The 25,264-nt window shown below is 37.8% G+C and overlaps 1 protein-coding gene across 9 annotated transcripts in view; it reads left to right on the forward strand.

Annotated features, from left to right (window-relative positions):
* Positions 1 to 25,264, forward strand: part of LOC115222214 (monocarboxylate transporter 13) — a 279,960-nt gene that overhangs the window by 223,543 nt on the left and 31,153 nt on the right. For 8 of the 9 annotated variants that reach the window (XM_029792369.2, XM_029792370.2, XM_029792368.2 and 5 more), the window contains 2 exons: positions 15,358 to 15,584; positions 18,193 to 18,336. In XM_029792369.2, the coding sequence (XP_029648229.1) occupies positions 15,365 to 15,584; positions 18,193 to 18,336 (364 nt within the window). In that variant the 5' untranslated portion in view covers positions 15,358 to 15,364. Of the gene's footprint in view, positions 1 to 10,036; positions 10,052 to 15,350; positions 15,585 to 18,192; positions 18,337 to 25,264 lie in introns of those variants that run through there. The other variant, XM_036511213.1, reaches the window with a different exon arrangement.

Genomic DNA, 25,264 nt, shown 5'->3' on the forward strand with positions numbered 1-25,264 from the left:
TGGTGAATTCACTGTCATTAGAGTGTTGGACAGAATTCCTCATGACCATTCTTTTGACTATCTGTGCTCTGAGTTCAAATCCTGCCTGGGTGAGCTTTGCCTTTTGTCCTTTTGAAGTAGATTAAAAAAAAAGGGGGTACAAACCAGGGTGGTGGAGAATCAGGTGAGAGGCCTTGCAGTATCTGTTCCAGCCCTTTATGTTCTGACTGCAATGCCTAAGCCAACATTGATGCCAAGCTGTATCTGCCCAAATCAGTAGCCTTTCCTGTGGATAAGCACTAACAGCATCGAGAGAGGAGTCTTGCATGCATAAGCAACTGCTAGTCTTCCTCAAAATATCTTCCCTGGTTTGTGCATACATGCTGTTGACCCATTAATTAAAAGTTGTTGACCCATTAATTAAAAGTTGTTGACCCATTAATTTACATCCGAGGGAGAAGAGCAGTGCCTATAATCTTTTTAAACATTCTTGGAGTAAGACATAGATAAGGATAACAGAGCAGGACAGCAAGGTTTAATCTTTAGTTTGGACTTTTGTAAGTTAGTTACCGGGGATGAAAGAATGGGCAGAGATTATAAGGCTTTAAAAAGTATTGCTGTTTGATTTGGAGATTAAGAGAAGCCTTGCAAATGTAAGATTATTAAGCTGTTAGAAGCACTGTTTGATTATGTCATCTGTGTTTATCCAGTTAACAATCCAATCCTCTGTTGGTTCTGAACTGCGTTGATATTCAGCTGATTTTGCTATGTGATGCAAAATACATGTGTCACAAAGCTACTTGCATAATAGCACATGTCTGATTATATACTTATTTCTTTACTACCCACAAGGGGCTAAACACAGAAAATGGACAGAACAAGGACAGACAATAGGATTAAGTCGATTATATCGACCCCAGTGCGTAACTGGTACTTATTTAATCGACCCTGAAAGGATGAAAGGTAAAGACGACCTTGGCGGAATTTGAACTCAGAACGTAGCGGCAGAAGAAATACCGCTAAGCATTTCGCCCGGCGTGCTAATGTTTATGCCAGCTCGCCGCCTGATTATATACTAATTCCCATATATGCATGATTTCATACTTATGTACACACACATGACTGGTTAAAAAGTCTACTTTGCTACCATGAGGTTTTCTGTCTCACTGCAAGTAACTTTACCATAGCCTTTGTTTGACCCATGCCTTGCGAGTGAATTTGGTAAGGGAGAACTGTGTGAAAGCTGTCAGATCAACTGTGCATTGGGACCCCAAAATGCAACTTTGTGACACTGATACCACTTGAGAATTGTGTGTAACAGTACACGCCTTTGGAATACTCAGCCACTTTGCATGTGAACTGAATAGACTGTTTATTGGTTGAACAAATATACGATCATACATTGAAAGTATGTGTGTGTTCACTCCAAAAATGTGTAGCACGCAAAAATATGCACACTGGGTTTATTTTCCATATTTACATATATATACACACATATGCAAATACGTACATAGGCAAATCCTAAGACAAACATAAGGCAATTACAAGCACACATGCACACAAAACATAGAGCCAACTTCAAACACCAGCATATAAATCTCTCTCAAACACACACAACATAGAAACAGCTTCATTCTCCCTCACATACTTTCATATCTTACTTTGTCTCTCATGTAAAAACATAAACATTTTGATACACCCTGCATTCACACAACACACACTCCACACCTCATATCTCACTGTCCACAAGGATTGCTTGATATCCTAATCTTACCATAACTCTGGTAATCAGCACTAATACTGTTCCTTTTATTTCCCCAAGCTTTCATATTTCTTATCTTAATATTTACAAGTGTCTTCAACATAAGCAATATTTTCTTTACTAAAACACACACACACACACGCTTGTCCGCTCTCCCTCCGCTTCTGTTTTACACTCACCCACCCCACCACCATAACTACGACTAGTGATCTTTTTTTTTTATTTATTATGGCAAAAATGTTTGCCTTCGTTTTCTGCAAACAGCAACAGAAATGAAGGCCATGCCATACTTTTGAACAAGAAATCTATATTCATAACGAGGAAGCAAGATGGAAAAGCATGCACATGACTGCCCCCTACCACCACATACACACACACACATACACTCACACACACATACACACACACTCACACACACATGCACACACACACGCACAGCTAAATATAAAAACAAAAACTAAAACCTAGAAATAACTTTGAAACCATTTTTCTGTTGTTTTTTTTTTCTTAATTTTTTCAAGTCCATAGTTACTGTCACCACTTAGTACAGTTACTAGATGCTTACTGCATCTATCCCATACTGTAAATTACCAAGTATTACAGAAGAGGCTGGCTCTTGTACATTTGTGTGAGTGCGCAGTATGGTCAAATGGTTAAGGTTTTCCTTACAACCATGAGAGTCTGGGTTTGATTACGGTGCATCTTGGGTAAATGTCTTTTACTCATACCTTGTGAGTGAAATTGGGTAGTTAGAAATTGTACAGAAGCCTGCCTGGTGGATTGTGCCTATAATTCAAAAGATTTGGCTTGTTACACACTTTCATGCTGATTCTGCTGAAGAATTACATTACAGGTACACTTACATGTTAATTCAAGAGCAGCTAGTGTTCCCCATATTTTGGTTCTGTACTATATGCTCTATTATACATCTATTTATTTATTACCTACAAGGGGCTAAACATAGAGGGGACAAACAAGGACAGACAAAGGGATTAAATCGATTACATCGACCCCAGTGCGTAACTGGTACTTAATTTATCGACCCCGAAAGGATGAAAGGCAAAGTCGACCTCGGTGGAATTTGAACTCGGAGCGTAACGGCAGACGAAATACCGCTCAGCATGTCATCCGACGTGCTAACGTTTCTGCCAGCTCGCCGCCTTTTTATACTCTATTATACTGTTATATTTTTATGCTCTATTATACATCAATGATTTACTTACTTCCACATCTGACAATGCCCACTTTTCAGCCCATGACACACTATTCATTCTGGTCTAACCTTCCCTAACCATGCATCATCCAAAAGCAACCTAGACACCACACCCCCAAAGGCATTTACTCCTTAAATGGATACCTTGAGAGCATCCTCTTGTGGGGTTATGTCATTTTTAACAGCATAAAAACTCAAGCACTCCTCATTTCTTGAAAACACCTTTGCATCACACCCCTTCTCATCATGAATAGTACTGAATGGTACTCACCTAGAGTCCTCACAGTCACTCCAAATGCTGAGTCCCATTGTCACTGAGGATCTCTTCTGGCAAAAGCATATCATTAGCATAACTAGAACCACATCCTAAAGACTATCGCTTCTCTTTGAGGCCAGAAGATATTTCAGTCCCCAACAGCTGCTGACACTCTTCAAGGCTCAATGGAGTACTGTGATCACATCTGGTTGGGGCTGCTACTATGCTCACTATCATCCCCAAACAGCATCCAGAGAAGGGCCACTTGGTTGATTGGCATCTCAATACTAATGAAGACCCTGCAGCCTCTGGCTCACAGTCTGTCTGTCTTTTCTACTGCAACTAACCTTAATGACCAAATACCAACATTTGTACTAACATGAGGAATGAGGAATATTTGAAGGATCTTGGGAATAGGAATTCGGTGTGACACCAGTGCAGAATCACCTCCCTCCGACAAGTCATCCTAACGAGATGTCTGCGTTGGCTGGGTCATGCCCTCCGTCGTCAGCCAGGAGAATTCATCTACGAAGCAATTGCCCCAGCTCCCCTTCAGGGTTAGTGAAAGCGATGTGGTGGACAACGAAAAACCTGGCTGATGACAGTCAAGGCTAATCTGGAACCCAACCTAGGCCCCCATATCTACGGCGTTCGCCGCTGGAATAAGGAGTCGTTAGCCTCAAATCGCCAGGCCTGGTCGGTGTTTGTGAGAGATGTAGCATTGAGGATGAATGAAGCCAGCTCAACCCACCCCGGGTGAATGCTGTAAGAAGAAGAAGAAGAAGATTTGTACAAACACTTGGATTTTCAAATACTGACTTTTGCATGAATACTGGGATTAAGTGATGTCCCTAGAATTTTCCTACTTTTTCCTAGCATCAGTTTCTCTCAGCCAATAAAAGGGGAACAAAATACATAGCTTTCCATTAGTCAGATTGGGGCAAGTAATGTTCTGTAGTTTCCCTAAGAAATTCAGTTCAACAACCAATGAGACTCGGATATAAATGAAGGGAAACGAAAGAGGTTGCTGTCTTTTTAACCTTTGAACTTTGGACATTTTACTTTGAGTCTTTGATCTATTCTAAAATTATTTTATGATTCACAATTCACCAACAAAATAAATAATGCTATAGTATTTTTTTTTTTGTCTAATTTAATTAGGTTGAAACGAGGACAATTGTGACTTTCCTAATTGCATAATCTTGTATGTGTGTGTGTGTGTGTGTGTGTGTGTGTGTGTGTGTGTACTGTTTAAGTAGACTTACATTTTAACTTGTTTTGTTCTTATTTCAATGGGAAAAAATATGTGTCAGCCACATTAATCATCATTCTTTGATAGATATTGAACTCACGGCTATTGTGTCTTCGCAGGCACTACTGTCCAAACTTGCTGGCTTTTGCCAGTTATATAGAAATGCCCTTTAAAATGATTTTATTTATTCATTCTGAAATACAAACAATGGAATGAATAATGCCTGTTTTTTTTTTCCAGCTGATTTATGAACTGGATTGTGTCTTGCTTAAGAACAATTATTACTGATATTGGCACAATGTCATGAATTGGAGAGGAGTGGTGTAGTCAACTGAATTTACCCCATTGTGTAGCTGGTACTTTGAGAGATGAAAGGCTAAGTTGATGCCAGGTGTAATTTGAGATTTAAAATATATAAGGATGTAACTAAAAAAAAAATACCCCTTTTTTTATTTTTTTTAACTCAAGGTGTTTCAGCATGGCTACACTCCAATGACAGAATTCTAGTAAAAGAGTGATCCCTTGATTCTACTTAAATGTCAGAATGCAATGTTAAGGGAATCACATTCACTGATGCAAAGACTCTGCAAAACTTTCCTTTATATATATATATTGACAGATGAAATAATAACAAGGTGGAGGGTATTAGTATATTGTTTATAATATTTTTATCATTTAATTAGTTATTCATATATATATATATATATATATATATATATATACACACACACACACACACACACACACATATATATATATACATTCAAAATATGATCGCATGTGTATCGTTGGCGATTTGTTTTCCTCCATCTTCCCTTCCTTGGATCTTTCCTTTTCCTATGTTTCTGATGAAGAGCTCCGCTCGAAACATTAAATCCTCCTTTCTTTTCTGAGCGTCCAATAATACTATACTTGTTCTACGTCCTCGCGTTGTTGTGTTTTCATGTTTGGATTAATTTTATATACATATATATACATATATACATATATATATTAATATAATAAGATTCAGTTGAATAAGGTACTTAAAGTTGAGGGGCCTGGTTACGTCGGAATAAAACACACACCACAAATATAGATATTCAATGGCAAGGGCCAGTCATAAAATCACACGAAAAATATGCTTATGCTGCAGATTTTGAATTATTTAAAAAAAACTCACACTACACTCTCGAAGTGGTTGGCGTTAGGAAGGGCATCCAGCTGTAGAATCTCTGCCAGATCAGTTTGGAGTCTGGTGCAGCCATCTGGTTCACCAAACCTCAGTCAAACCGTCCAACCCATGCTAGCATGGAAAGCGGACGTTAAACGATGATGCTGATGATGATCTTAAATCTCTTTGATTGTAACATTCTTGTATTCATCTGAAGAAAATGTTTTTTATATAATGATATAATGTACTCATTGATCAATTTGAAAATTCTTGAGAAACACCTGCAATGGATTGACACCAATCCATTGCAGGTGTTTACTTACTATTTATGCGTGTGCACACACACACACACACACACACACACACAGAGGACAAGTCATGCTAAACTACATCTGGTGGTGCTATATCTAGACTCCATTTGATAGTAGTATTATATTTAAACTACATCTAGTAGTGTTGTATCAGATTACATCTAGTCACGTTACATCTGGACCACATCTAATGTTTGTGTATCGAATCTACATTCAGTGGTGGTGTATCTCGGCTGTATCAAGTGATATCTTATCAAGACTACATCTGTTATATTTTGACTGGACTTCATATTGTAGTGTGTTACATCATGACTATATCTAGAATATCATCTAATGGTGTTGTATATGAAGAGGTATATCTAAACTACTTCTGGCAGTGTAATTTGTAGAAATATTATGGTGGGGACTTTTGTCACAGCTGGTTATCATTATATGGTGTAGGTGTGTTACTATTGGGATATATTTGATCTAAAGTATGCCAGGTGTGTCTCTAGAGATGCAGGCATCAAAATATAGTTATGCTCTCTTTCTTTCTCTCATATATATGTATATTGGGTTTTCTGGAAAGTTTGTGCCAATTTTTAAAGGAAAGAAAAAGGTCAATAAATACTTGCCATTACATTTTTAATCAACCAAATATGAACCATCTTGTTGCACAATGCGTCTCCATCTTTCCTTTAACTTGAAAATACCCTCTTCCCAGAATTGAGGTGGTTTCATGGCAAAGAATTCATCAAGGTATCCTTTTGACATCATCCAAGGAATTGAAATTTTTACCATTAAGACTATTCTGCAGAGATTTGAATAAGTGGAAATCCAAAGGAGCAATATCTGGTGAATATGGAGGGTGGGGTAACACATCCCAGCCAAGCTGCAGCAACTTTTGTCTGGTTCCCAAAGCACCAAGTGCCGAAAATGAACTTTCTTATCTTCCATTTTAAAGGGTTACAGAATTAACACAAGCTATAGGAACATAAACCTTCTTTCACGAAAAGATAGCTTAAACTGTGCTCTAAATGGAGGTGTAGTCAAATTCTATTTTATGGACTCAACCATGTTCTAAAATAAGTCAATAGGTAAACTACTATAAATCAGCACAAACTTTCCGGACAACCCAATATATATATATATATATATATATATTATTATTATTATTATTATTATTAGAAAATTGGATGACAAAGGAATTAATGATGCCCTTCCTAACGCCAACCACTCCAAGAGTGTTCTTTACTACACTCTCGGAGTGGTTGGCATTAGGAAGGGCATCCAGCTGTAGAAACTCTGCCAGATCAAGACTGGAGCCTGGTGCAGCCATCTGGTTCGCCAGTCCTCAGTCAAATCGTCCAACCCATGCTAGCATGGAAAGCGGATGTTAAATGACGATGATGATGATTATCTTATGAACTTCATTAGCTTACAGCTGTTTCTGCTATATGATGCAGTGACCTCATAGTTGAGTGCCTCAGTAATATTATATTACAGACACACACACACACTAATAATTGCTCTGTCAACAGTAGCTGTCCCTTTCAATAAGTGAAACAGTTATTGTTACAACACTTTTGTTATCTCAATAGTCCTACAGATATCACTTTCATTAATTTGTTACTCTTGTTGTGGTCGTGCGTCAGTCAAGAGGTTTCCAGTTTACTTGAATTAATACAACTGATAGAACAAGCAGATTAAAATATTTAAGCCTGAAATGGTCACAGTTTTTCCAATCTTTTTGTCTCTATAGAAGTCAATTTATTTTTTAAAATGAATTGTTGGTAAATATATTACATCTGTCACCTTCTCTAACACTGCTGTTCCTCATCTCGGGTTGCTCATGATTAGAATTCAGAGACATACTCCAGGCATGTGAACTGATCTATTAATAATAGTATTATATATAGCACTGATTGTAAATGTTTGCTTATCCTCCTCTGGATATTTGATTTTGGTTTAGCTCGTAACACTTTTTTTTTACCAAACTTTATCTTGAGTAAACCTCTTTTGTCCTTGACTTCGACACTGCATTTATGTGTATATGTCTGTGTGTTTGTGTATGTAACAGAAGATGGCTCTGATTAACCCTTTCGTTACTGTATTTCTGTTGAGATGCTCTGTGTTTCTTTCAATTACTTTAAATATAACAAAGAATTTAGTAAAATAACTTAGTTATCATTAAGCTAGTGTTAGGAATATAAATTGTGACTAAGGTTCGGTGGAAGATTTTAATTCAAAACTTATGAAAACAAGACATTTGTACTCAGAGCAAAAGACGGTTTCGGCCGGGTTGGTAACGAAAGGGTTAAACAGATCTGTGTCCAAAGGGATTTCATCTACCTTTTTTTTTTTCTTGGCACGGTGTACCCCAGGCTATATCATCCAAATGCATTCTTGCTTTTAAAAGACTAGTGTATGTGTTTTGAGGAAGATTTGGTTGCTGTTGAATGCCCTGTTAAAGGCTTCTTGTATATAAACTTCTTATACACTTAAAACTTTGACAAAGTGTGTATATGAGAGAGAAGAAAGAGGGAGGGAGATTCAATTGGTGTTACTTTAGAGTGCAGTCAACTTAGCCATTTACACTTCAGCACGTGCTCTAGCTATCCATTTCCACTTTAGCATGCAGTCTAACCCCAGCTCTTAACCTAACCCCTAACCCTAACCCCAAACCTTGACACTAACCCCTAACCCTATTCATGACCCAGATCAGGTCATTTTATAGTATAAACTACAAATACTGTGGTAAACTGTACGCTAAAATGGCACCATTTATTCACTAGCCCTTTTTTTCTGTACTCATTTATTTTTAAAAGTCATGGTGAGATAAATTCTTGTTGTTGAACCCTATGCAGAGCCTGATCCAGCAGACCTATCAGGTATTTCAGATGCAACTGTCCCCATATTTTAAAATTTTTCACTAATTTTGTATCAAGAAAAACGTTATCCAATGTCTCCTTTCTACTTTTAAGATTATAAGGTGTGATTTGTAAGATTTGGCTGCTATTTGTAGCAGGTTAAGCACAACATACAAGCTCCTTTGCTGCTCATGATGAGTTCCATAAAAAGTGAATCAAACTGTACCAACTGAACCCACGTGTCCCTATTATGTCTTTTTACATTGCTTAATGTTCTTGACTATCAAGCATAAATATCACGTTCTCATGCTCATAAATGTGAGCTGTTGTGTCATAAGAAATTGAGACATTTGTTATTGCTGAGGCGTTGTTGTTGTTGGCAGCAGTGGCATTGTGTAGTCCTATGCCAACCCTGGTCTAACATACTTATGATTAATGGTATTCCAGTTCTGTTAAACATAGTGTATCCAGAAACTGCTATACAAAACAGAAAGACAAATATAGACGCAGGAGTGGCTGTGTGTGGTAAGTAGCTTACTTACCAACTACATGGCTCCGGGTTCAGTCCCATTGCGTGGCACCTTAGGCAAGTGTCTTCTACTATAGCCTTGGGCCGACCAAAGCCTTGTGAGTGGATTTGGTAGACGGAAACTGAAAGAAGCCCGTCATATATATGTGTGTGTATATATATATATATATATATTATATATATATATATATGTATGTATGTATGTGTGTGTATATGTTTGTGTGTCTGTCCCCCAACATCGCTTGACAACGGATGCTGGTGTGTTTACGTTCCCCGTAACTTAGCGGTTCAGCAAAAGAGAGACCGATAGAATAAGTACTAGGCTTACAAAGAATAAGTACTGGGGTCGATTTGCTCGACTAAAGGCGGTGCTCCAGCATGGCCACAGTCAAATGACTGAAACAAATAAAAATATATATATATAGAGGCTTACTCATTGATTGATACTGTTGGGGTTTTTTTTCTGTTTATTTTATTTTTGTGTGTATGTATATACACACACATGCATATATGTAAGTATGTGTGTGTATATATAAATTATTCATGTATACCATCAACACCAGTATTTAACTGATTCTTTATTTTATGGACCTCAAATGAATAAAAGGCAAAGTCGACCGTGGCAGGATTTAAACTAAATGTAGAGCTGTGGCTAAAATACCTCTTGGCATTATGTCTGATGCTCTAAGGATTCTGCATATGTAGGTACACACACACACACACACACACACACACACTGCATAATTAGATGTATATAGACACAGGCATGGCTGTGTGGTTAAAGAGTTTGCTTTGAAACCATCTGGTCTTAGGTTCAGTCCTGTTGCAAGGCACCTTGGACAAATGACTTCTACCATAACCCAAGCCAACAAAAGCTTCAGGAGTGGATTTGGCTGATGAAAACTGAAAGAAGCCCATTGTTAGGGCATCCTTCTAGGAGAAGGTAACTCAGGTAACTGGGATAACTCCGACATAAAACCTGCGGCTCAGTGGTTACCGATGATGTTGACTTGTTCTTCTTTTCGGATTATGGCTGCCTTTGCTTAGTGAGTGGGATTGACTCAGTGCACAGTCTTTTCCTCACTTTAAAAAAAATCTTCTTGCACAGGCATTGCACGATAACAACATTGATTAAGCTTCGTGCAATGGCCATACTCGATAACGAGAGGGCAGCCACCATGTATGTGTGTACCCTTGTCTTGGTAGTGTGATGGATTGTAAAATTAACCTCAGACTCATACAAGTAATGTTTGTTTCCACTCTTTCTTGGAAAACATGTCTGGCCATGGTGAATTATTACCTTACTTGGAAAGAGGTAAGAGTTGGCAACAGGAAGAGCACCCTACCAAAGAATATCTTTCTCAATGAATTCTGTCAGGCTCATGCAAGCATGGGAAAGTGGACACTAAATGATGATGATGAGGATATCAATCCATTCTAGGAGGGTTTAAAACTGAAATTTAATCACTTATATAGGGAGAGAGGGATGCCATAGACCCTTGTAAAGGCAACCTGTCTAGAAAAGCAATAATTTTAATCACCTTTGCAGCCATTCTGTAAGCCAACATTGGGTTTTATTTCATCGAACACGAAGAGATGATAAGCTAAGTCGATCTCGGCTGCATTTGAATTCAGAACATAAAGACGGACGAAATGTTACTGGACATTTTGTCCGGAGTGCTAGCGAATGTGCCAGCTCGCCGCCAGAGGCCTTGTGAGACCTTTAACTGCATCATGCTATCTTCTCTCACAAAAATTAACCAAAGCAAGTAAGATCGAGAGAACTGTGAGAGAAACAAAATATAATAATAGACGCACTTGCACGCGCACACGTATTTGTGTGCCTTTATTTTCACAGTAAGATAATCCTAGCTTGTTAAAAGAAAACTTGGCTAAGCACCTAATTAGAATTCGTTGCTGTGTTAACGCGACATTGGGTTACTTTTAACTTGATCGCATCACATCGAAGATTTCACAAACAACTCGGGCTAAGATGCACGCGCACCTGCAACACACACACAGAGTAATTGTTGTGCAAACTGTTTATGGTGGGCAAATGCCCATAAACTCTTTGTAAACACTAAGTCCTAAGTAAACGATTTTTATTGGGGCAATTATAAATACTGCAACACGAGCTTTCAAAGAGATTCTGTCTTTGTATATATAGGCTTAAATAATGGCCCCTCTCTCTCTCTCTCTCTTTCTCTCTCTTTCCACCTCCCGTGTTTCTTTTCACTTCACAAATTGTTTCTTTTTCACTTCATAAATGAATTGTTGCCTTCTCTCTTGGAAGTATCTGTTAGCTATAAACCAAATACTAAGTGTGTGTCACCGTTGTTCCAAAGACTCGCTTAGTCAGTGACATATATCATGTAATAGCAACATCCCGTTCATTTAGCCCAGGTTGGTAATGACAGACCAATATATGACGAACGTCGTTTCAGCCATGACTACCCCCCTCGTCTTTCATTCAGTACATCAAAGACTACATTATACAATGTGCTCTACATATATTTAATGACAGATGTAAAAAGGAGATTAGATTCGGCTGCTATTTCTAGCTGGTGTGCGACCCCGTAGAGGCTCCCCTCCATTGGCTCGCAGCAATAACAACAACACGGAGATGATGTAAATGTTATTAAATAGATTTTGCTGCTGCTTTCGATGGATTTATTATTTATATCTCGGTGTTTATCGAAATATGTATACATTGTGTGGAGTGTCTGTATGGATGGTAGCAGATATCTGTATTTGATGCTGTGTATATTTATTGGACAATATATGTTGTTTTTCTGCAGATGCGTGTTTATTTCTCTGCGTGGTGTGTATCAATATATATATATATATATATATATATATATATATATACATCAGCATATGCGTTTGTGTGTGTTTGTCGACCTATGTGCTTTTATTTGTGTGTATGTGTGTGTTTGCTGGTGTAGTACTGTAGTTGCTTAGGCCCCACGTTAGCTCCAATCAAGTAAGACCTTTTATAAAAAAAAAAAAAAAAAAGCTTTCCAGTCATGACCATCCCAACTTACATTTCCGTACAGTCTATCCAGTACCACATTATCTATTTTTAAGATGGTGACTGTTACTTGAGGGTTATTTGGCTGCTGTTTCTAGCAAGTCGAGTGATCATGTAGAGGCTCTCTCTCGATGTTGTGTGTAATGTACATTGCAGTCCTCACATCAACCTTGACCTCCAGCAGACCTATTATGATCAAAGCTGTTCCAGCCGTGACCACTCTATCTTTTTAAGGTATGCAGCACTACATCATCTTACGTCCTTTATTCAAGATGGTAGGATGTGATTCGAATGAGATTTAGCTACTATTTCTAGCATGCGAAATGACATTTTAGAGGGTCCCTCGTTGTTTAAGTCTCGGAGTGTTTGTCTATGAAGACGTTTGTGATTCTTCATATGTATGTGTTTATATATAAGGGTATATATGTATGGATGGATGGAGTGTATCCATGTTCTGAGAATATATATATATCTTGTATTTTTGTCTATTGTATCGTGTGTGTGTGTGTGTGTGTGCGCGCCCTACACGTACGTATTCGAGTTCCGAAATAGTAGATAGATAAATAAAAATACACACATTTTCTACAGTTTCAGAAATCAGTTTACACATTGTGGTGCAACAGTTCCCAGTTCCATCCAATTCTCACTGCCATCACCACCACCATCATAGCTACTTTTCGTTTATCTTAACATAATATATTTATAACAAGTGCTGTCTGGCTCACTGTCAAAATAGAAACGTTATTTTTATAAAGCACTCTGTATTTTTGTATCATATAGTGTTTGAAAAATAAAATAGATGCGAATGAATGATGGATGAAGGAAGAAAGGGAAAAACAAGAGCTAAAGTGACCTAAAAAGATCTGGTCATTGAACCCCTAACAATTAGGATACCCAGGATAAAAGCTACGAGAGATTGGATAATTCAAAAATAATATTTTTTTTTCAGGATGTTTCTACTATTCCACTGTATGTACAGGCACACACACAATATATTTGGTACGAGAAAGTGGTTTAAGATTGCAGCGATATATCAAAAGTTCTGTGATAAATTAGACCAAAAATACATTCTTCAGCAAAACTATAAATAGTCTAAAACCAATATTAAGTAGTATACTCCAAGGATTTTATTTTATTTTTTTTAATATTTTGACGCAACAGTTTCAGAAATCAGCTTGCAAACTCCCAAAATACTACAACAGGTCACGTGTGCTGCTTCAGTGATAGATATAGTTTCTCTTTAAAATGAAAAAACAAGTTTGAATTTGAAATTAAAGTAGCTTTGTATTTTATGACAATCAGAAAGGTTGATTTTAAATTATTTGAAATGCGTTTATAGCTATCATTTAAGAAGTCCTTGGTGAGTGCAGCATTGTATTGGGTTTAGAATATTATTGTTTTGGGGGGCGGTTTTTTTGTGTAATTAGGCACATGACTATTGTTGTTTGATTGTAATGGAAACTAGGGGAAAAAATCCTCCCAAAAACTAAAATGCTTCTCCAAAGGGAATCCAGTTATCCATACATGATTTGATCTCTATTAAAGACATCAGTGGTACATTTTAACACTTGTAGGATTTGAACTCAAAATGTACAAGGACATAACTAAGTACTTATTTCTTTATTACCCACAAGGGGCTAAACATAGAGGGGGCAAACAAAGACAGACATAGGTATTAAGTCGATTACATTGACCCCAGTGCGTAACTGGTACTTAATTTATCGACCCCGAAAGGATGAAAGGCAAAGTCGACCTCGGTGGAATTTGAACTCAGATCGTAACGACAGACGAAATACGGCTACGCATTTCGCCTGGCTTGCTAATGTTTCTGCCAGCTCACCGCGTACTGCCAGGCAGTTTTGTCTGGCACTCTATTTATTCTGCCTTTCCGCTATCCTTAATAATCTTTTCTACTATAGGCACAAGGCCTGAAAATTTAGGGGAGAGGGCTAGTTGATTTCATCAACCCTAGGACTCAACTTGTGCTTTTATCCACAAAAAGATAAAAAGCAAAGGCAACGTCAGCAACATTTGAACTCAGAGTGTAAAGACGGATGAATGCCATTAAGCATTTTGTCTGGCATGTTAACGATTCTGCCAGTTCCAGTTTTGGCACAAAGCCAGCAGTTTTGTTGGTAGGAGATTGATTAGTCGGTTACATCTACTCCGGTACTTGACTAGTACTGTATTTTATCCACCCTTGAAAGGATTGAAAAGTAGTCAACCTCAGCCAAATTTGAATTCAAAGTGTTAAAAGCCAGAACAAATATTGCAAGGCATTTTATCAAATGCTTTAATGATAATAAATTTGCTTTCTTTTATTGGACCCACAAGGGTTCAAGGGATATGGGACAATACAACCAAAATACAAATGGAAATAACAAATAATAAACGGTAAAATGTTTACATTGAGTAAAAGGGTGAGATCAACATTAACAATAAACACACATTAATCAATAGATAATAATAATAAGAAATCACAATAACAACATAGAACAAAATAAGGGCCAGGAAGGATTTTCCAAATAGGTTGGGGCAACTACCTTAGGGGATAACAAGGTACCCTACACACTGTCTCTGACAAGTGCTTTCCCTCAGTTCTTGTCACTAGGTTACAACTACACAATGTGATTTCATTAAGCGATGCTACATCATCATCATCATCATCATCGTTTGACGTCCACTTTCCATGTTCGCATGGGTTGGACAGTTTGACTTGGGACTGGCAAGACAAAAGGTTGCACCAGGTTCCAATATGATCTGGCAAGGTTTCTACAGCTGGATGCCCTTCCTAACACCAATCACTCTGAGAGTGTAGTGAGTGATTTTTACATGCCACTGGCATAAGGGCCAGTCAGGCAGTACTAACACTCAATTTAGTAAAAGAACTTGCTTCTCAAGATACCAAAGATTTCTTATCAAATATGTGATTTCTTTAAAAAAGAAGTAATTTTCTTAAATGCATACAATTCTATTTGGTTCTGTGTCAATTTATTAATTCTGTATTTCTTTCTCTTTTCAGCACCTAAATGTTTATTGTCACCTTAAAGACTTCTTCCATGATGCAAGAAGATACCGGTGGAAGGAAATGGGCCGTTATGGTCTCAGCCTTCTTCGTCCAGTTTATCATTTGTGGCATTACCTACAGTATGGGAATATTCCATGTGGTCTTCCGACACATCTTTGCAGGATCCCACTTTGATACATCATGGATTTCTGCACTTTTACTTCATGTCACTGTTATTTCAAGTCAGTATTTTCTTCCTTCTTTATACTCACCTTTAACAGAGAGAGGGAGAGTGTGTGTGTGTGTGGTGTGTGTGTGTGTAAAACTTATGTTCACAATGAAAAACAAATATTGAACAAATGAAAATATTTGCATACACACATGTATCTATACATTCACGCATACATATATAGTATTATATTAGTAGTATACTGTTGTGTGTGTGTGTATAATGTATGTATGTACCTTGCTTGCAAATAAGTGAGGGCTGACAACCAGAAGGGCATTCAATAATAGAAAATCTATTTGACTAAATTCTAACCCATGCAAGCAAGCATAGATAGATTGGTATTAAAACAATGATGATGATGACGTGTGTCACAGTATTACATTGATAATGTATGTGTATATATATATATAGATATATATATATATATATATACACACACACACACACACACACATATATATATATATATATATATATATATATATATCACAGTGATCACCGTGACCGACCAGGCTATCAGATGTTGCTACACATCATTGGTCACAATGCGCTTCGCATTGTTTTAGCCTTCAAATGTCGCCACCCCGCTGGCTAGGTGAACAGGCCAACAGATGAAAGAGTGAGAGAAAGTTGTGGCGAAAGAGTACAGCAGGGATTGCCACCACCTGCTGCCGGAGCCTCGTGGAGCTTTAGGTGTTTTCGCTCAATAAACACTCACAATGCCCGGTCTGGGAATTGAAACCGCGATCCTACGACCACAAGTCCGCTGCCCTAACCATTGGGCCATTGCGCCTCCATATATATATATATGGTTACAAGTATGACTATATGCTTAAAAAGTTTGCTTTGCACTCATGATGCCATGTGTTTAGTCCCCACAGTGTATTAGGGGCAAGTGCTTTTTGTCATAGCCTCAGATCACCCTGAGCCTTATAAGTAAAATTGGATAATCAGAAACCGTACCTCCCTGGTGACTGTATCTGTAACTCATTAAGCTAGCTTCGTTGCACAGTATCACACTGATTCTGCATTAGGATTATGCAAAATGATACACATATCTGTGGAATACCCAGCCACTTACACTATATTTCAATGAACAGGTGGTTTCATTGCTCAATCAACTGGAATACTCCTCACCAAACCAGAAAGATCTTTTTGCTTTTCACTTTTATTGTACATAACTCAACGTTCTGATGAGTATAAAGAAAACACCTGACCATCCTGCTGGTTTTGATTTTATCAAATAAAAAAAATCATTTGCGTACAACAAATAATATGTATCGAGTATTTTCCATTCAATAGATACTGGTTCTGTTTCCCATTCAATAGAGGCTGCTTCTGTTTTCACCATGTGTATGTGTATCACATATTAGTATTATATATGCTCACCCATATAAGCAGTATTATATTTGAGTTTATTTTTTCATAGCAAGATCTACATAAAATGTTTGAACCAATATTTAACATATCTCTGTATGTTAAGCATCCATGCACTGCTTTTCCTCTCTCGTTGTATAATAGATATGGATTGGTGATTGTTTGTTGATTACAAACCAGGGAGAAATAGTCAATACACTGTGTATACATTAGAAGCTAAAACTTGAATTGTAACTCTAAGCTTATGAAAATATAATGTGTGCTTCTGTTTGTTTTTGTCTGTTTGTCTATATATAATCACTGTAGGTGCAGTGGATTAAATGATTAAGAATGTTTGCTTACCTATCACGGGGCACCAGGTTCAATCCTACTTTGGTTCAATCCCATTTTGGACAAGTGTCAGTTTCCTAAGCCTCAAGTTGATCCATACCTCATGAATGAAATTTGGTAGACAGAAATTGTATGGAAGCCTGTCAGATGGTTTGTACCTGTAATTCAATGGGCCAACCTTATCATACACTGTCACATTGATACTGCTTGAGAATTATATTAAGGGTACACATGTTTGTGGGATACTCAGCTACATCATCATCATCATCATTTAACGTCCGTTTTCCATGCTAGCATGGGTTGGACGGTTTTGACTGAGGGCTGGCAACCAGATGGCTGCACCAGGCTCCAGTCTTGATCTGGCAGAGTTTCTACAGCTGGATGCCCTTCCTAACGCCAACCACTCCGAGAGTGTAGTGGGTGCTTTTTACGTGCCACCTGCACGGGGGCCAGTCAGGCGGTACTGGCAATGACCACGCTCGAATCTTTTTACACATGCCCACCGGCGCAGGTGGCAGTGAGGCGATGTTAGTAACGATCACACTCGAATGGTGCCCTTTTACATGCCATGGGTACGAAAGCCAGTTGGCTGATGTTAATTCAGTGAGTCTCGTAGTTCAGGTGATTGACCAACTGCAAACTTACAGCTGAAAATTCTGACCAAGATCCATTTATTTTATTTTATACGTAATCACTAACTTTCTATATACTTAAGCTCTTCATGCCCTACGGACCGTAGGCCATCAATGACTTTTTCTCCTCTGTTCTTGATTCTGGGTCATCCTCTCCCAGGTTATATTGGTTTTGAATTGTTATTCATGCATCTGTAATTTTGCTTTTTTTCATTTTTTCCATCCAGAGATACTACAACAATGACACAAACAAATAAAATGTCTTTTTCCTTTTTGTTTCAGGTGTCCTTTTCCGATTTGTGACGGCCAAGTTTGGCAGTCGCGTCAGTGTGATGTTGGGCGGCCTCTTATCTTCTATTGGCCTTGCACTTGGAGTCTGTATTACAGAACTCTATGAAATCTACCTTTGCATGGGTGTCCTTACAGGTAACCAAGCTTATTTCTTCTCCGTTTTACTTATCTACTTCTGAATTTTAGGTTTTACTAATTCCAACAACCCAACTGCTTCTCCATCCAACCAGTGTGAAGCCTTTATATGGTCTTTTAACCTGCTAGTAATAGTTACTAAGTTTTCCTCAAATCACAGCATATCATCTTGAGAAATGAAATGATACAACTGAAACTGGCTGTGGACAAGTGTACCACCATGCATTTTGGGAGAAAAAACCCTGCATCCACATACTCCCTCCACAACACTGATATCAAGAAATCCTCTTGCGAGCCTGACCTAGGCATCACTGTCAGCAGTGATTTGCGTTGGACAAAGCATATCTCTAAAATTGTCAAGAAGGCCGAGGGTGTCTTGGCATCACTCAGCAAGACTTTTGTTAGCCGCTCTCCAGCCATCTATTTAAAACTGTATACAGCTATGGTACGACCACACTTGGAATTCGCATCATCAGTTTGGAACCCCTATCTTGCTCAGAACATTGACCTCCTGGAATCTGTTCAGAGACGTGCAACCAAACGCATACCCTCCATCAGACACCTACCATATTCTGAGCGCCTTGTTTCCCTGGGCATGGATTCACTGAAGCTCCGGCATCTGGCGACGGACTTGGTAAACACCCACAAGGTTATCAACCACCTCACCAACAACAACACTGAACACCTTTTTGATCTCCATGTGTCTAACACACGTGGACATGCCTACAAAGTCAGAAAACAACACAGCTCCCATGACTTTCGGAAACATTTCTTCACACTCAGAGTTGCTGAAGCATGGAACAAACTGCCTGCGTCAGTTGTTGACTGCCATGACACTGCATCCTTTAAGGCCCTCATGTTTTCCGAAATCCGTCGAAACTACACCTGATTATATATACACTTTCGATGAGTTGTAGTGCACCTGAGCACTGTACACAATGTTTATTATTATTATATAGTCCTAGGTATGTATACTCTTCCTGGAAAAAAAATGGGATGGACATGGTTAGTTTGTCTTTGATCATAGGTTGGTTCAGTCATGGCTGATGCTAGGGACCAAACATCGTCAACCTAACATCTGTGTGGTCATTCAACCTACAAGAAATAGGAGCCAAAATCACCTTCAAACCACTCACTACATTGAATAATGTAATCTTAGGTACACTATGCCTGAAAGCAAAAAATGAGATGGTCATAGCAGGATTGCCTTTGATCATATATCCACTTGATCAGGGTTACCTCTACCACTCCTGTCGTTTGACATCTCTGTCATCTGCAGCAGCAGGAATTGCTAAATAACATTTGTTGTCTCATGTTAATATGGGTTTGATAAGTCTGCAATGATAAGGAGTACTCATTTTTCTTGCACCATTTCATCTAGGAAATTAGAAGTTTCTACAATTCTTATCTTAGCTATTCTATCCCAAATCTTGCTTGATCCACATCAGCCCTGTTGATCCCCTTGGATCATACTTAGTTAATGTACCAAGGTCTGCTCCCTTCTGTACCCAGTTATCTTGTGTTACAACCTCTCTCATCTTTATCCAGATACTTTGTAACATCTATTTCTTCAATCTTCCGCTAATCTAGCTGACCTCTCATGTCATCGCATAAGAGTTCTTCACAACAGTTTTTGTTTTTATCAGCTATTATATATCTACACTAGCTCTATGACTCGGCAATGTGTATCAAGTTTCGGCATTTTGATTGGGTTTTTGGATAGAAAATTGGTGTATCAAGTTTCGGGCATTTTGATTGGGTTTTTGGATAGAAAATTCAGAAAAAAGTTACTTCTATTGATTTTTTAATGGCTTTGCGGCGTAACTGGGGAAATGTAAGGATGTGCACAACCACCCTTGGACGGTTTTGAATGACCATAGAAAGTGCGAGCCCTCTAACTGAAAAATTGTGGATTTGTATAAAGGATACACACACACACACAGACAGACATTTTGCCGTTTATATATATAGAGATGCTACTTTAACCATCCTAAACAACATTGGTTCTGTAAGCGGTACCCCCATGGGGTAAACCTCTACGTTTGCAGCTCACTTTGCTTCCAGCCCCAAACTACATTCCTTTGGCCACTCCTTTTGACTCCTCACCCTACTTATACATACACACGCCTCTCTTCACCTGATCCACTGTCCATATCCTATACTTACCTTGTACATTGAAGGTTTTCTCTAGCACTCCTTAACTACCATCTAATCTTTCTCCCAGCTACTTCCACTCAATGCACAGTGTTTGAGAAAAGAATATAGTGTACAGATGTATGGTTACATCAGGTGGGGTTTCACACTATTATACAGGAGCATGCTCGACTACCTTCGAGGCAAGATTAGGTCCATCCCCTTTAAAGATAGACAGAAAATAAATAGTACGAGTTTAAGTAGGTTTATTTAGTCTCTAAAGGATAGAAAAACTAATTTTGATATATAATGGGAAATTATAGGTGGGGACAGAGCTGTACGTAAGAAATGCAATTTATGACTGGAAGTAATATTCTATAGTTTCACATCTAAATACCAGTTACTCTTTACTCTCTTTTTACTCTTTTACTTGTTTCAGTCATTTGACTGCAGCCATGCTGGAGCACCGCCTTTAGTCAAGCAACTTGACCCCGGGACTTATTCTTTGTAAGCCCAGTACTTATTCTATCGGTCTCTTTTTGCCAAACTGCTAAGTGACGGGGACGTAAACACACCAGCATTGGTTGTCAAGCAATGCTAGGGGGACAAACACAGACACACAAACATATACACACGCATACATATATATATATACATATATACGACAGGCTTCTTTCAGTTTCTGTCTCCCAAATCCACTCACAAGGCATTGGTCAGCCCGGGGCTATAGCAGAAGACACTTGGCCCAAGATGCCACGCAGTGGGACTGAACTCGGAACCATGTGGTTGGTTAGCAAGCTACTTACCACACAGCCACTCCTGCGCCTGTTATTAAATAATGAACAGGCATTAGCTCTGAAACATGCTCTCCTTCAGAGAAAAGCATTCAAATATTTCCCTAGAAAAGATTTTTAGTTAAGTGTCATGTAGATTGAAGGTGCTAGAGTTTACATAGACAATATTAATGCAGTATCTTGTTTGCTTTATACAAGTAGTAATTCTTCTCCAACTAATTAGTATTCTTCGTATGTAACACATCACATATGGAATAAGTTATTCTATATCTAGGAGGATGTTATCTACTCATAGATTTAGGGTTGATTTGTACAGCTAGAAATTCAGATTTCACAATATGTGGAAGTATTTTCCCATATTGTGTATTATATAAAACCCTGGCCTTAAAAGTAAATTCTGCAAATCTTATATTTCTAAATTATATTTGACTAAGTGACACTTAATTGTATACATCTATCACTGAAATTTATTCCTATTCACCTGGCTTAAAGCTAGTGGATGAAATATATTCTGACCTAGTTTAAGATCTAGCATTCAGGATTTGAGGTCCAAATCTTGGTGTCATTCTAGGGTCAATCTGATAACAGATTTTATAGCCATTTTCAGGTTTTTAACTATTCCTCTCTTATTCTTTGCATTCAAATGTTTAGGGGGGCCCCTACTAATATGCAATACTGTCTAAACCATCATACTTCAGTTCACTTCAAACAAAGGAAAGCAACAACACCTTCAATGAAGCTGCATAGACTGCTATAGCCCCGGGTCGACCAATGCCTTGTGAGTGGATTTGGTAGACGGAAACTGAAAGAAGCCTGTCGTATATATGTATATATATATATATGCGTGTGTTTGTATGTCTGTGTTTGTTCCCCTAGCATCGCTTGACAACCAATGCTGGTGTGTTCACGTCCCCGTCACTTAGCAGTTCGGCAAAAAGAGAACCGATAGAATAAGTACTGGGCTTACAAAGAATATGTCCCGGAGTCAATTTGCTCGACTAAAGGCGGTGCTCCAGCATGGCCGCAGTCAAATGACTGAAACAAGTAAAAGAGTAAAAAGAGAGACTCTTAACCAGACGAACAAATTCAATACGATAGTACTAGGCTGGCTAATCCTTATTGTTCAAAGCAGTTAGCCATAACTTGGATTATACAAGAGTGCTGAAACGGTACCTGCTTGGATATATTATCCCCATCTATTCACTATATATATATATATATATATATGTGTGTGTGTGCACATGTGTACATACATACACACAATCACCATCATCGTAATGTCTGGATATTTTCATGCTGTCATGGCCTAGATGTGTCATATGACACTTAGTTGTAATCTTTGTTTGTCATCCCCTCTGTAAGTTTGTAATACCCTCAGATCTGACCCACCATTTACCATCTATTATGCATCACATGTTCATGCCACAATAATCATCACCTTCATAGCTGCACAAACAGGGTGGGTTTTTCTTTTGTCTTTTGTTAAATTTTTTATCTTGTTTTTTTTTTTGTTTTTTTTATTATTTTTTTTACATATCTGGGAACCCTAATTATAGTTGGTTTAAAGTTTGAGTGGGGAATCTGTTAGCTATTGTTTGTCAGGAATGTAAGAATCCAAAGACTTGGTATCTGGCATGTGACAGCATTTCTACTACTGATGGTGGTGATAATAATGATATTAATAATAATAATAATGATAATAATAATAATAATAATAATAATAATAATAATAATAATAATAATAATGATAATAAAGATAATGATAATAATAATAATAATAATAATGATAATTCTTTCTTTATTGGCTACAAAGGCTCGTACATACAATTCAAAATGTGCCATACAAAACCAGTTAATAAAACATAAAGAGGGATCTACTCATAACAAATGGGGCACAAGAGCAATTAATAATACAATATATTAAAATATGCTAAAAATTTTGACACAGATGGGGTCAGAAGTGTCTGTGTTTGTGTGTATTTGTAGTTGTGTCTGTCTACCTCCATCACTTGATAAACTGGTGTTAGTTTGTTTATGTCCCTTTAACAGCTCAGCCGAAGAGGGCAAAATAATGAGTACCAGACTTGAAAAAAGAAAATTTGTTCAACCCAACCTTTCAAGATAGTGCCCCAGCTTGGCCAGTCCAGTGACTGAAACAAGTAAAAAAACAAAAGGTGAATGAAATGAAAATAAAGGGAAGCCATTAAATACATGGGTGAGAACCCCATCAAAGTAGGGCCAGGACACTCCATGACTCGTATCACATTCCATTTCAATCACTTCCAGAAAGTGCGTTCTCCAAAATTGCTCCCCAACAAATTTGGCTGCATCAAAGCTGTAAAGAGACCCCACATCGTCTGAGCTGAGATTCATCAAGTGGTGATACACCCTTGACATTGTCTTTGAGTCTGTCATCAATCCTAGGACTCATAAGGGCAGATCTTCACCCAGTTTCCATCGGTGTATGTGGGATTGAGATTACAGAGCCTTCTCCTGGACAGGGCACTGGTTCGTCACAAGGTTAAAATCCCAGCTGTTGCTGGATCTCATTTTTGTGGAGGGAACTGGAGCAACATGAAATGAAGTGTTGTGTGCAAGAGCATAGCACATTTGAAACCAGTATTAATTTCTCACATCATTCAAGAACTTTTCATGGCTTAGTGTTAGCAAGGGTATCCAATCGTAGAAACCATGCCAAAGATGACTTTGGGGTTCAATGCAGCCCTGTTGAATCCTGTCAAATTGTCCTACCCATGCCAGCATGGAAAGTGGACATTAAATGACAATGATGAATAGATATTGTTACAAAGGCAGGACTATGTGGTTAAGAACTTCACTTTCCAAGTTCACTCCTACTGTGTGGTACTTTGGGTAAGTATTTTCTGCTATACTGATCCAGGCTGACCATATCCTTAGGAATGGATTTTTTCCTAGATGGAAACTGAAAGAAGCCTGTCTTGTGTATGCAAATGTTTGTGTCACCTTGTTGTGACATCATTCAATTGTTGTAAACAAGCATCACTCATATTAGTAGTGTCTTTTATCCTTTGTGAAACCACATCCAACCATGGAGAAATATTTGCTTGGAAATGGGCAAAGGTTGGTGACAGGAAGGGCATTTGACCCTAGAAAAATGTACCGCAATAAGTTCGCTACCGCAGTAATACAATTTTATTTTGTTATATATTGTAATACCTGACTCACACATACACACAGCTATTTTCTTCAACATGTAATATCATTTGACTTGTCCTAAATCAAGAACTGACTATTACTTATGTCTTTAATTTGATCTTTCAGTAAGGATAGGTCAATAACAAGTGCTGAGTATTTTGTTCTCTGCAGCTTCAAATCAGCTGAAACTGATGATGTTGAAAATTCTTTTATTAATAAGTTTTCATAAATGACTGATGCTATGAATATTTGCATGACAAACTATGAACACTGCTAATTGAAGTCTTAATTATTATTTTTCTGTTGGAAAAAAAACTGCATAGTTTTTAGTAAATCTCGGTTTATTACTGCACTATTTTAATTTTTAGCTGACAAACCAGCTAAATTGTTAAATTGATTCTAATTGCAGAAAGCTTTATTGTTTTCGTGTTTTACTTCTCGCTTCCAATTTGAAAATTGTCGATCTGTTAAACAATATAAAATTTCAGTACTTAAACATTGAAATTTTACACTGAATTTATATTGAAAATATTTTTAAAATATTCATGCAAATGTATAATGATTGGTTGCTTGAACAATTTCTTCAGATCATGTAATGTAACTGATAATGCTTTGGCTGCTATTATATAATACAATCAGCAATAAATGATCAATAATGCAATAAATTCTAGTGGGAAGTAAAAAGTTTGTGGAATTCCTCTTTATTGGTTTTTCTCAATTTATGCATTACTTTTCAGAACTGTAATTGGTTAATTACCATATCAAGTCATTTAATTCTATACCAATTATAAATGCATCCGTGATTTGTTTTTCTAAAATTGTTCATT

The sequence above is a fragment of the Octopus sinensis genome, linkage group LG19 (genome assembly GCF_006345805.1).
Source record: "Octopus sinensis linkage group LG19, ASM634580v1, whole genome shotgun sequence".
Taxonomy (NCBI): Eukaryota; Metazoa; Mollusca; class Cephalopoda; order Octopoda; family Octopodidae; genus Octopus; species Octopus sinensis.